Here is a 12,735-nt window from a genome sequence, read left to right as displayed (position 1 = left end):
CTGCTCGCAAGGGGGACTCAGCCGCGGCACACGTTGTTCCGTTCCATCTTCACTGACCTCTTATCTGTGTGGCCGTTTCTCAGGTCTCAGTCTTTTCTGGGTGAACTCGGCCCGGTGGGCACCCCGGGAGCGGAACTCTCCCCAAGTTCCCCAAGCGGCTCCGCCGCCGCCATCCTCGACTGGGTGGGCACTGGCCCGTCCCGGGCCGTCGGGCCGGCCGGGAGCGGGAGCCGTGCCCCCCTCCCGTCTCCTTGCTCCTGGGCACAGGCACACCTTTCCGGTTCCTTTGTCCGACGTAAATAGGGCAATTCGCAGAGGCGCCGATTGGCTCAAGCCCCGAGGGGGATGGGAGGCCGGTCTGATGGGCAGCTTCTGCCACCCGGACCTCCCCCCCACTTCAAACCATGACACAGGGTGAGCTCACAGAAAGCTACGGCAAAGGAGTAGGGTTGCTGTGGATTCAAGGCTGTGTCAGTGGCCTCCCAGAAGGTCATGTTCATGTGATTGCAAGATAGTAATACAAGTCCAGGAGCAGAGTGCTTTGCCATCAGAATTGGAAAAGAGTGAGTGGCTGCCAGCGTTTCCATACATCTAAATTCCCCAACTCCAATAATTAAAACTGTCAGTGTCTAGTTTCATGGGACGGTTGACTGGTAAGAGATGATGCAAACTGTAAATAACAGTATCTTTCACTTCAGGTCTCATTTTAGCATGGACAAAGCAGCTGAAGTCACGTGGCAGCTGGAAGATTCACCTGGCAAAGCAGGACAGCAAGAGCAAAGCCCTGATGATGGAGACAAAGCAGAAGTGCCAGGACAGAACGCACACAGCAAGGACAAGCCACCCCAGAGCCATTCTCTCCAGTGGGAGACTCTAGGAAGACAGTTTGTGGAGTATGAGCAGGTGGCTCCATTTCTCATCCCAGAGGAGCAACAGAGGAGGCTGCTGGACTTTCTTCCCCTCTTCTTAAAGGTTTGTTCTCCTTGTTGCCTTTAGTGCAGATGCTAAGGATGTAAATTTGAGTTTCTGTTGCTCTGCTTGTTCTGGGGTCACTCTAACTGCCAGAGGAATTAACTGGAGCATGATTCCTTCATCTAGGTGATAACAACTTTTATTCCATTGGGAGCCTGGGGAAACAGTTTCTTGTCCTCCTTTCATCTAACTAACCTGCTGTGTTAGCATGAGAAAAATATATGGGGGAGCTGCTTTACTTTTGTGAATGGCAAAATTCTATTCTTAGAGTCAAGAGATGTGTTGATGAGACAGGTGTGTTTCAAAGCGACTACCCTGTGAAGAGGTTACTTCATGTCTGCCTCATCTATTTTATTACTTAGTGGAGACTGAGCACAATTTAAGTCTGGGAAAATGTGGTTGTGGCATGCAGCCAGCTAGGGGAAATGCAGGGGTACAGTCTTCAGATGGAATTTTTGGGTTAATGAGAGTGCTGATGTCTCATTTGAGTGCTTGAGAGAAGAATTGTGTTATAGATGGGGAAGCTGAGGCATGAGGACAGGAAGGTCATACTGTGGGTGAGGGACACAGCTGGGAACAAGAACATTTTAGTTAGCAGGCTGCCCTACTCCATGCCCTAGAACTTCCATCAGCCAACAATTTCTGAGATGGCCATACTGAAAGGGAAACTGGAAGAGCTCTGCAGTGAATGGGAGCTTTATGGGTTGGTTTTGTTTGCTAGAGTATTTGAAATGTATAGGGAACTGTTTGAGTGGACCATACAGCAACAGAATGGCAAAGCTTATCCTGAGAGGAGCAGAAAGTCTGATCTATCTTTAAACATACTGTGGCTGTGTTGTAGTATAGAACAATTGTTTTTCTCTTGGATTACCTTGGGTATTTATGGGTATGGAGTCTGTGTTTTTACACTCTCTCCCTATGTAAGTCTTTCAGAAAGAAAATAAAAGATTATTTTTGGTGAAACCATATTTTAATAATGGCATATTTCATCCATCTGTACTTGTGAGTTTTCAGTGTTTTTGAGTCACCAAACTCAGATCCGTCTGTTCCATGCCTAACCAAGCTGGTTTGCTAAAAAGAAGTCAGTGGGCAGGTCAGAAAAAAAATAAATTAATGACATGTTCACTCTGTTTATATGGAAGCATGGTGGGACATAAAGTGATACTGCATATTGAGAGGGATGTTCTAAACTGCATGTGTGAGGAAATCACTGTGCTTAGGGCTATGAAATCTTTGGTGTTCATGACAGTAAAGCAGAAGTAACTTGCAGATATTCATAAACCTTTCACTCAGCTAGATGGAGCATGAGCCTGTGAAGCTTCTAAGTCTTGGTGCAGATCAGGACTTTGGAACTGCTGTAGATGCTGGTGTCAGTTAACAGCACTGAAGGAGGTCACCCATTGGTGTCAGCATGGTGCAACTGAGTTGCAGATAGGGTTTGGTGATGCCTATGATGAAGAGTTTGCTGGTTTGAGTACAAGCTTGCCCTGGTCCAAGGCAGCTCAGACAAAACGAATGAAAGGGTCTGAAAAGTCAATGAGTGTGTAGCCTGGGGTCTCAGAAGCAGCCTTCTTGTTTAATCCAAATGGCCCTACAGATATTTTATCGTTGCTGACAAAGCTTTCACTTTTCACCACTTCCTCTCAACTTCTGGATTTTTTTGTGTAGAAGAGTGTCCCTTCTGAACCAAAAACTATATTTGAGGAGAAGAGCTGTTGCTCTGCATATGTGCCTGGCACTGGAAACGAATCTCTCTCTCTGCATATGGCATTACATGTGCTGGGGCGGGCTTGGGTCTTCTGGGAGCTCACCATCGCTTTATCAGGTCACAAAAATTCTGGCTTTGCAAAGGGGCAACGTTCCTTCCACAGCCTTCAAAGAATGCTCTTCGAAGTCAGATCAGGACTGATAATCTGACAGTTTTATGTAGGGGGGCACCTTCTTATTCCATGAATCTTCTTTTCAAATGGCATGCTGAAAATTGCACTCTTGTTCTTGTAAGACAGCACAGCAACAAGAGACAACCTTTTTGCTTGGAGCAAAAGCCATCTATTCTGCTTTTCCTAGACCTGTTTTCAGACCTCCTGTCCTCCTTCCTCTTGAAGATCCATGGAAAACATACATTCTTACTGCATCAAGGGTCTAGCTTCATCCCAAGACAGGCTTTGCTGTGGGAGATAGTCTCTCCAAACTGCTCCCTCTCTCTCATAAGCAATGTATTGCAGGCTTGTGAAATTCTTCTGCTGAGGTTTTCCTGCCTCAAATTTACAATGAAATTGAAATTCCCAGATCTCAGAGTTTCTGAATTCTGTTGCGGCTTTAGTTTTTGAATACCGTATAGTGAACATGAAGTAAGCAAATCTTGGCGAGATGATGTAGAACTTCAGATATGCTGATCATCAACTAAGTATGAATAGCAAGAATGCCTTACATGCAACGGTCGTTTTTTGGAGTGGAACTTTCAAAGGACTGAGGAAGTTGTTACTGAATAAAGCTGATGAAAGCTACAAAATCTAGAAGTCTTAGGAATTAAAAATTGGATAGCAAAGCAGGAAATTGCTTAATTATCATGACATATGCAAAATAAACTTTAGTACCAATGGGTCAATGGACAGCTATTCCCCAGGAGACCAACTGAGTATTTCTAACAGACTGGCGATGTTGTGCATATGCATACTCATCATGTATTTCCCCTCTTGTAGGGTTGAACTTCACATGCTTTAGGATTGTGGAAAGTGATTTCCTTAATTGCAGTAATGCTTGCGAAGAGGGGCTTTTAAATTCCTAAAGGATATTTTGGCTACAGAATATATTCAGAATGGAGATATGAATTCCTTGCTAGCTTAACACTTGATTTTGTGCCCTAAGAGATTCTTCCACTTAGATGTATGAGTGGAGCTTTGCAGTCCTTTGTAGGCATTTAGGTTCAGATGTGTGGCTAGAGCCTTTTGGCCTTGCATCATTAATTTAGGAGTACATTGTGGAGGATCTGGGACTTTAGCTTTGAGTCATCATGTCCTTCCCAGTATGACTTTTACTCTCTTCACGTACCAGCCTTCCACTTTGTGCTAAACCCCTGGGCTGGCTTGGGGAGACACATCTTCGTTTGAGTTGTACATTTATGAAGTTCTTAGAGAAACTGCCTCACTTCCTCCTCTTTAAGAGGGGACTCTGCATAAGTCCACTCCCTACTTGGAGGATTTTAGTCTCTAGCTTTTCCGTTCCTTGTTTGATCATACAGATGCCAGTGCATCTCTGTCTTTTTGTCTTGGAGCTTTAGCTCTTACTCACTTGGCTGGAAAGAAAGGGTGTAACCAGGAGCCATCTGGGGTGTGGGGACTCACTATTCACTGATACTCCTTGATGTGGAAGGAAAAGCTGTAGGAGGAAAATGTTAGCTATCTGCTTGTGATTCAGGCCTAGGCTGGGAATAATTTCGATGTGCCCTCTTGTATCTTCCCTCTTGGTGCCTCAGAAAGTATCATAATGTTCTATTACATCGCTGGCTTTTGAGCTAGCATCTCTCTGTAAAGAAGAGAGGAAGGACATATAGGAAGAACATATGGCAACAGCAGACACAGGGAACTTGTGGCAGAATCTTAAACATGTAGAAACAGGCTTAAGAGGAACAAAGAAAATCAGATTACATCAATACCATGTTATTTGAGGCAGACATCCTGGAATGGAATCAGGTTGATGTTTTCCCAGATACGGATCTCTTATAGATTCAAAGATTAATATGGAACCGATTAGGTCTGTTCTCAAAAGAGAGCATATTCTAGAGGCTGGTGTCTGACCCACAGGAAAATCATCTATAAAATCAAATCAGAACATTATTGGCCTGGTCTGTAGTGACATAGATTTGCTAAATATTTGCACAATGGTAGCATTGCTGTGAACCTTTGATTACTGCTCTCTGCTGTGCATGATTTGAACTTCTAAAATGTATCCTGCTTTTTCTATTAGCAGAAAAGTGAATATAATAACTCCTTTCTGAAGTGTTCAGAGGGTGTTCCTCTTTGAGGCAGAGGGGCAGGAACCTATCACTGCTTTCTTCTGAAAAAGAATATAGCTTAATGACAGACATTGTATGTTCTTAAGTGGCTGTGGGTTTCATGTCATTGTGTTTGCCCAGCTTGCTTCTGTTCTTTACAGATCTTCCCTCATTTCTGCATCAGAAGTGCAGGAATTCGTGGATTTTGCTCCAGCAACTGAGGGTCTCTGAAAATAATTTAAGGTCAAAATCTGAAAAAAAAATAGCTTGTTTTTTTTAATATTGTTGATTGATTGAAAATTAATTGATAGGCACACCATACAATTGTGTTTCACTGTTTTATAGCCCAGAAAAGGAGTTAGGTGCAGTTCCAGAGGTGAATGCAGAAAATGAAGTAAAAAGTAGGTGCTTGCCTGATTGCCGACAGATGACTGGCACTTTGTGGGGAAAGAAATAGCTTGTCCATAAGCTGCCATCAGCAAAGAGCGAGCAACTAATTGAAAGCAACAGTAGGGGGATGAAATAATATTCATAGATGGTCTTTCACAAAGAGTTGCAGTGATTTCTTGGCAGATGGTATTATGGGGTGTTTGCTCCAAATTATTTTGGGAGAACAGATGTCTTACTGTTTTTCTTACTTTCGTTTCATCATCTGGCCTTACAGCTTGATTTTTCTGAGCTTCTAGAAGGAGGAGACTTTTGTAAAGCAAATTTTCAAGGTTGCTAGGGACAGAGGTGTCTCAGCCTGGTATTTAGAGGTGAATGCTGCACTATTGCTAATACATTGATGTGTGTAGCGTCAGATGTTCTATATAAAAGTAATGGCACCTGATTTGCAGATGCCATTTGGATGCGATAGTCTACTGGAATATTTTTTATGGCTTTTGAATTTTTTTCCCTCCAAATTCAAGATTAACAAGCATTTGAGAGGAGATCTGTTTGTCAGACTCAGAACAGGGAACCATCAAGTCTTGCTGTTGTTCCTCTTGTCAGTTTTACATTGAAATGCTTGTTCATTCTTGAACAAGTAATTTATACACTTATTTATAAGTTGCTTATAAATTTTTCTATGAATTTGCTTTCCTAGGCTAGCTATGCATTTAGGACTATACCTTCCTGTTTAGAGGTCCTTGTTATAGCACAGGAAATGTTTAGAAATCATGATCTGGTAAATATTTACTTTCACCATCTCAGCATTTTAGAAGTGCATCTTTTCCTATGTTAGCACCGATCTGTAATCATGATGTGACCTACCTTGTAGTGTTGTAAATGCCTAGCCAGGCAGGATTGTCACTCCAGGCCTGGCAGCCTACATCTTAACCTCACAGGCAGATGGTCAGGCAACTCATATTGCTGCAAAATCACAACTAGTGCCTTTTGGGCTAGAATATTGCTGGTCTTTCAGTTCCTTTCCCCATGTTCTCTTTTATTTCCTTAGTTTTCAGCAAAGATTATTTCTGTCTGGCAAGAAAGGCTGATTTTATGAGCCCTACTTTCCTCCCAGAATAAAGTAGAATTGAAAGGCAAAAACTTTACGAATGTATTAAAAAAAACCCCACAATAAACCCAACCATGACCCCAAACCAAAAACTCGTTTGTTCATTCTGTCATTTTTATAAATTTATTGACTCAAAAGAAGTAGTTCAGTTTCAGGTGAATCTTGGCCAGTATACTGCTACCTGGGAGCAGTAGTCCTGTATTACCGTGGTTTCTTTTTGACAAATCTGTTGCAAAGGCTCCATGAGAGCAGCAGTTCCAATCCCATTTCAGTCTCTAGGGAGCTGAAACTATGCAATGACTTGCTGAACAGAGAAAACAGCATTTTTATTTTTAATTTTTATTCAGTAGAAAACTGGGGTTTTATTTATGAGGAGACAAGTTTTTGGAGAAGAATATGCTTTTACTGAAAAATTCTTGGAGAACTGCAGCTGTAACTTCTTCAGGGTACAGGGCGTTTATATTGTATTTCAAAAGGGACTAGCATGCTTTTTGATACAAGTAATTAGTGACACAGGGGCTATGACAAACATTTACATTGTTTTACTTATATTCAATGGAGAAAATAATGTAAATGCTCTCTAGTAGGTGCATTACATGATTCAAATGGTAGTTCCAGGTTAACTTCTGTATCTGTAGTGTGAGAATCCTTCCTGTCTGGCAAATACTGCTCAATGGACTACACTGGCTGGGGAGGGAATTTTGCAGGGGAATGTTAGCTTTATGTTTGTTTGTTTATATTTATCAGTACTTCTCAATCTAGCAAAGACGTGCTATATAAGAAAGGCTTAACAATTACACTTGGATTTTAGGTCTGGGACGAGTCTGCTGGAGTAATCGTATTCCCCAACATTCAGCTGTTAGCCAGTGAGGTTTCCAAGCTTCTGACAAAAGAAATTAAGAAGAACCTCAATGGCAAACCTGCAGGTAATGGTCCCAAACCATATTCACTGGATTCACTTATTCTGGGAATGTGGTGTCAGTCAACTGTCCTCTGTGCTTAGCATGAGGGAAATAAAGAGGGAACAGGAAAATGCAAAGTGTTGCAAGCCAGACCTTTTAGTAGATGTGAGCTAGCACTGGTTTTGGATGATTGAACTGAAGATCTGGCCTTGTATGCTGTGCTGACCTTTGTTTTGGAACTTTTGAAGATGGAAATGTATAATACTGCAGCTATGCAGTAAAAGAGTAGGCTACTTGCTGTTCTGAGAAGCTTTCTTTAGTGAGAAAAGTACTGCTAGCCACACATGGCTTTCCTGGACAAGGGGCAATGGATTTAAACTGAAAAAGGGGAGATTTCGATTAGATGTAAGGAAGAAATTTTTTACATTGAGGGTGGTGAGGCACTGAAACAGGTTGCCCAGAGTTGTGGATGCCCCATCCCTGGAAGTGTTCAAGGCCAGGTTGTATGAGGCTTTGGGCAACCTGGTGTAGTGGAGGGTTTCTTTGCCCATGGCAGGGGGGTTGGAACTAGGTGATCTTTAAGGTCCCTTCCAACCCTAACCATTCTATGATTCCTGGTGGTTGTTGTACGTTCTTTGCACTGATCAGTTGGTAGACTTCATGAAGGGAGCTGGTATTTCCAGTGAAGCTTGTCTGTTTGAAACATGTGGTTGACATGAACTGTCCCAAGCTGGATGCTGGATCAAAATCTTATGTCCTTCTGTTCACTTCAGCGGACTCCTGCTACTGTAATTTTGTAAATTTGTCAGATCTAAGACAGAATCAATGCAGCATTTTCACCTTTCATCAAGGAATTAAATTTTAATGTTTTTGTGGTAATAGAGGAAGCTCGTCTGGCTTTGGAGCAATTGCTGCAACAGAAAGGGGAAACGGAAGATGGCCATTTGCTCCTGAAATCAGTGTATCTGCTCTCACAGACTGACATGGTAAGAGAAATTACTACAAAGGGTTTTTTGTTTTGTTTTGTCTTGTTTAGTTTTCTTCCTTTTTATTTCAGAGAAGATGGGCAGCTGCCCCAACAGTGGAACCACCTGAGTCTCATGTTTGCTTTATCCTCAATGCTTTATGCTTCAGCATGCCCAGGGTATACAGTCAGATAGAACACACACCAGCAAGTTTATAGTTAAGGCTTTTCTAAAAGAAGGAAGTAAGTGCTCTGTGCTTTCAGATAGCTTTTTTGTTTTGGCAATCAGGAAGCTGTTTTTTCTCGTGTTCCTCTAATTTATCTTTTTTTTTTTTCCATTGTGTATCGTGGCTCTTCAACCTTTCTTTGTCACTCTAGCTTACATATCAAAAAGATGACTAGTAAGGATCTGTCTGTCTAGTAATGCAGTGGTTGGATTTTCCACCCTGATAGCCTCTCATTTTGAAGAATTTGAAGGCATTTCACAGACTCTACTTGTACATCCATCCTGAATGCAGGCTGGCATCAGCAGTACAGCCTGCCGATGAGCATCAGGGGGTGCGTTTATTCCTGACATTGAGCTGAGCAGTTTCTCATCCTTATTCAGGTACATGGAAGTGAAATCTTATGGTCACCTTCTAGCGGGCATGTTCTGTGTCATAAGAAGCTCTATAAAACTATATACAGTTAGTCACACATGAAGTTTCTAGTGAGGTTTGTGTTTTCTACAAATTTAAGACATTGCTATTTTTTGTAGCATACACACTCACAAAACTTCATATCATAAACTTCACTCTTGTGTTTAATTTGTTGCTGATTTTTGTTTTGATTATTGCATGCCAAGCAGACACACTGGAACTTCTCTGTAAGTTGTAGACAGCCATAGTGAAGATGGGAAGAAACTAAGTGATGAGAAACGTTGTGGAGAAACAGTGTCTCTTGCATTTGTAAAAGCTATAATTATAAGTGTGTGCAGTTATTGAATATGTTACAAAAGCAAAGACGTTATAGCTAAATTGCTGCTATGCTGGGTCAAGGAGGGAACGGAAAACTCATGTTTTTAGCATACCAAGCCTCTTTAGCTGCAGGATGTCCTGTGAACTAATTATAAAGGGGCACTATCTGCCCCTGGCCCTACTGCTATTTTAGCTGCTAGTTTACAGGTTGTGTGCTTTATTGACTGTAGGTCTCCTTATGCAGGACCCAGTATGTATCTCTGTCAAAGCTGTAGTTCATTTGGAGTGATGGGAACAACTAGGGCAACACACAGTCAGTGTGTTTACTTCTGCCAAGTGGATTTGTACAGCCATGCTAATACTATATGATTACCATGCTTGTGTGCCCTAGAGCACTTGTAAGGATAAAATGCTCAAGTAGCTCTTTCATCTGCCATGACTACACTCAGTATGTAGAAACACAAGGAAACTGTGGTCATCTTCTAGGGGGGCTGATTTTTATTTTCCTTACTTAGAGAACTATGTGGAACATCATTGGATCTGGCCTTCCAGCTGCTCTGATGCAGTGCCTGTACCTTTTCTTTACTTTTCCTCTGAAGAAAACCAGTGATGATGAAAAGACAAGTGAGGATGACACTCAAACTCAGGAAATGCTTGTTAAGGTGAGATGCACCTGTGGGAGTTAATTTTCACTTGGACTTTTAGCTGGTGATTGATTCAAACTGCCGGAAAAAGAAGTAAATTTGGACTGAAAACCATTGTTTTATAGTGCTCCTGATGCTTGTTCAATCTAAGATGGTGCCTCTATATCTCTTATTTTTTTTTGTTACACAAAACAGCATGACTTTGTAAGTGGGGAAAAAAAAAAATCCGTTGAGAATATTCTAGGGATAGTTTTATTTGTTTGTTTCACTGCATCCTTTCTCCTAGCAATTAGTATCAAACTATAACCCCCTTCCCAATAGATTTTTTTTGAACTCCCAGATATTTCTAGAGGTGTATATTGTATCTGATGTTTGTTTACTTTTCAGATAATGATTAACATGTACAGAGAGGAACAAGGTGTAGAGGAACTTCTGGCAGCTGATAAGCTTCAGTCATTAATTATAGCAACTGCTTCGCTCTGGGACCAGTGTAGCCACTCATGGAAAGTACCTGCAGGCCGTGTGCTGAGAACAATTTCAAAGGCTCAGACGAAAAACAGCATTGTGTACCTACAAGGTTTGGTTTAGTAATTTGGCTTCTCTTTTCTTCATAACTCCACTGGGAATGAATCCTCAAGAGTCGTCTCCCTGGGATAGATTTTTATCTCTACATCATCTGGTAGTCAGTCAACTGCAAAGCATGGGCACTTGGCTTTCTAGACAGCAGCTTTATTTAGTACTGATAGCCATCGGGAAACTGAAGTTTTTTCTATGCAAAAAATAAAATTACAGGCAAGAGCAAATCCTGCTTGATCACACTAATGTAGGCAAAGACAAGATGTATTACATTTTTTTTTTTAAGTTATATGACTCAATGTGTGAGCCTAAGGGTTGTGGACTCTCTAAATACAAGGTTGAGGGCACTGCCAGAGGAACAGTATCTTTTGGGGCAACATCATGATTGCTTGAGTTACTTTCTTGTTTCTTCCTAGGCTTTATTAGAGTAAGCAGTTATTTTTGTTACTAGGAAGTGCAAAGGCCATGAGTCTGAATTTATTAGAAGAAAAAAAAAGTTTTATAATCCACACTTTACTGTCAGTATTCCTTGTCATGGTGTAACTGCATATAGGTATTTTTATTTTTTAAAATATAAATTTCATTTCCTGGCTAAGATTGAAAGGCACAGAAAAAATAGTTCTAAGAGTACTGAACTGTTTAGACATTTTGAAGCTGTCCTGGAAGGACTGGCCATCAGATTAGACAAGAAAACTAGGCTTCATTGCTCAGAGCAAGATGTGTATATCCCGTTACATATGCCTCATTGAGCAAAGAATTAATCTGTGAACTCTGCACAGAATGTGTGATTGACTTACTACAGGACAATTAAATATGTCAGCCTCCGCTTACCTAGTACTCAGTCCGCTGGACTCTCTGTATATGAATTTTGATAAGTGGAGTGGGTTGGAAGTTTGTACTCCTGAGACTGAATTAATTTCTGGGGCTTAAGCAAAGAAATTCATGCTTACTTTAAAAACAGAAATGTTCTTCCTGTAGCCTCTGAGATGAGTGTGATGTTCATATATCCTCTTGTCTTTTCTTTCGAGAAAAAGAATTAACTGACTCATATTTTAGTGGAAAATAACTTTTCAAACGTGTAATTCAATTTTTGTTAATAACTTTGAACTTGTTTAACTGTCAGTTCTTAAATACCCGCCTCTTTTTTTTTTCCACACAGCTGTGGACTGCATTAAAATAGCTATTCAGAATCTTTTTAAACTGACTGATACTCTACCTGCTTGTGATGTGTGTGAAGCTGCTAGTATTGTCTTGTGCTTTGTGAAAGATTCCTATCCCATATCATCAGCTTTATTAACAGAGTTTGAAAATAATGATGGCTATCAACTCCTGCTAAAAATTTTACTCAGGTAAGTAGCAAGGTTTTTAGTGGGCTTCTACAGGATAGTAAAACTTCTTTCTCAGAACTCATGGTGGTCTATTTTAAAATATGAATCATGTAGGTAATCCTGTGTGGATGCAAAGCCAGTAATAAAGACCTCAAATGTTGGGTCTTTCATTGTTGTTTTAGGAAGGGAAGTAGTACATAACTTTTACTATTGAAACCATAACAGAAATTAATGGTAGGAGAAGTTAGTCTACAGATGGAATAGGGACTTACTGAACACAAGACAGAGGTTTTTCATCAATTAGTATTAAAGGGAATGTAGGTCTGAGATATTTGTCTCAGTTAAGGTGAACTCTTGATCCATGAATGCAGTCAGCTGGGGAGGGAAAGCTGATCTCCTTGCTGTGTAGAAAACAAACTCACCCAAACTTGTATCTGAAATGGTTACATTCTTCAGAAATGAGATTAATATGAACATATCAGGACAAATCCCCTCTACATCCCCCAATCAAAAGTGCAAAGTAGAATCTTTTAGTCTCCTTGTCTCCTTGCATTGTCTAACCAGGGTCTGAGTTGGCTAAGTCAAAACAGTACGGTAGACCACTTCCTCAGAAGCACTTAGGAATCTTTCATAGATTCATAGATTTCTAGGTTGGAAAAGACCTTAGAGATCATCGAGTCCAACCATCCCTAATCCCCATTAAACCATATCCTCAAGTAGATCATCCACCCTATTCTTAAACACATCCAGGGATGGGGACTCAACCACCTCCCTGGGCAGCCTTGTTTGGGTTTTCTCTAATATTGTATCAAGAGAGCATTTCCAGATCTTCTCAATCTATTGTTGTTTCTGGCTTTGCCTTTTCTTGTACTTCTCAAACATTTGCAAGAACTTTAGTCCC

The 12,735-nt window shown here is 41.0% G+C and overlaps 1 protein-coding gene across 2 annotated transcripts in view; it reads left to right on the top strand.

Annotated features, from left to right (window-relative positions):
• Positions 1-711: 711 nt before the first annotated feature.
• Positions 712-12,735, top strand: part of WDFY4 (WDFY family member 4) — a 138,532-nt gene continuing 126,508 nt past the window's right edge. For both annotated transcript variants that reach the window (XM_086617035.1, XM_086617034.1), the window contains exons 1-6: positions 712-972; positions 7,276-7,390; positions 8,249-8,352; positions 9,802-9,948; positions 10,318-10,507; positions 11,666-11,855. In XM_086617035.1, the coding sequence (XP_086473161.1) occupies positions 712-972; positions 7,276-7,390; positions 8,249-8,352; positions 9,802-9,948; positions 10,318-10,507; positions 11,666-11,855 (1,007 nt within the window). The remainder of the gene's footprint in view (positions 973-7,275; positions 7,391-8,248; positions 8,353-9,801; positions 9,949-10,317; positions 10,508-11,665; positions 11,856-12,735) is intronic.

The sequence above is a fragment of the Tauraco erythrolophus genome, chromosome 9 (genome assembly GCF_009769465.1).
Source record: "Tauraco erythrolophus isolate bTauEry1 chromosome 9, bTauEry1.pri, whole genome shotgun sequence".
Classification (NCBI taxonomy): Eukaryota; Metazoa; Chordata; class Aves; order Musophagiformes; family Musophagidae; genus Tauraco; species Tauraco erythrolophus.
The sequence above is the reverse complement of the archived record's forward strand: the minus strand, read 5'-3'. Positions and strand labels throughout refer to the sequence as shown.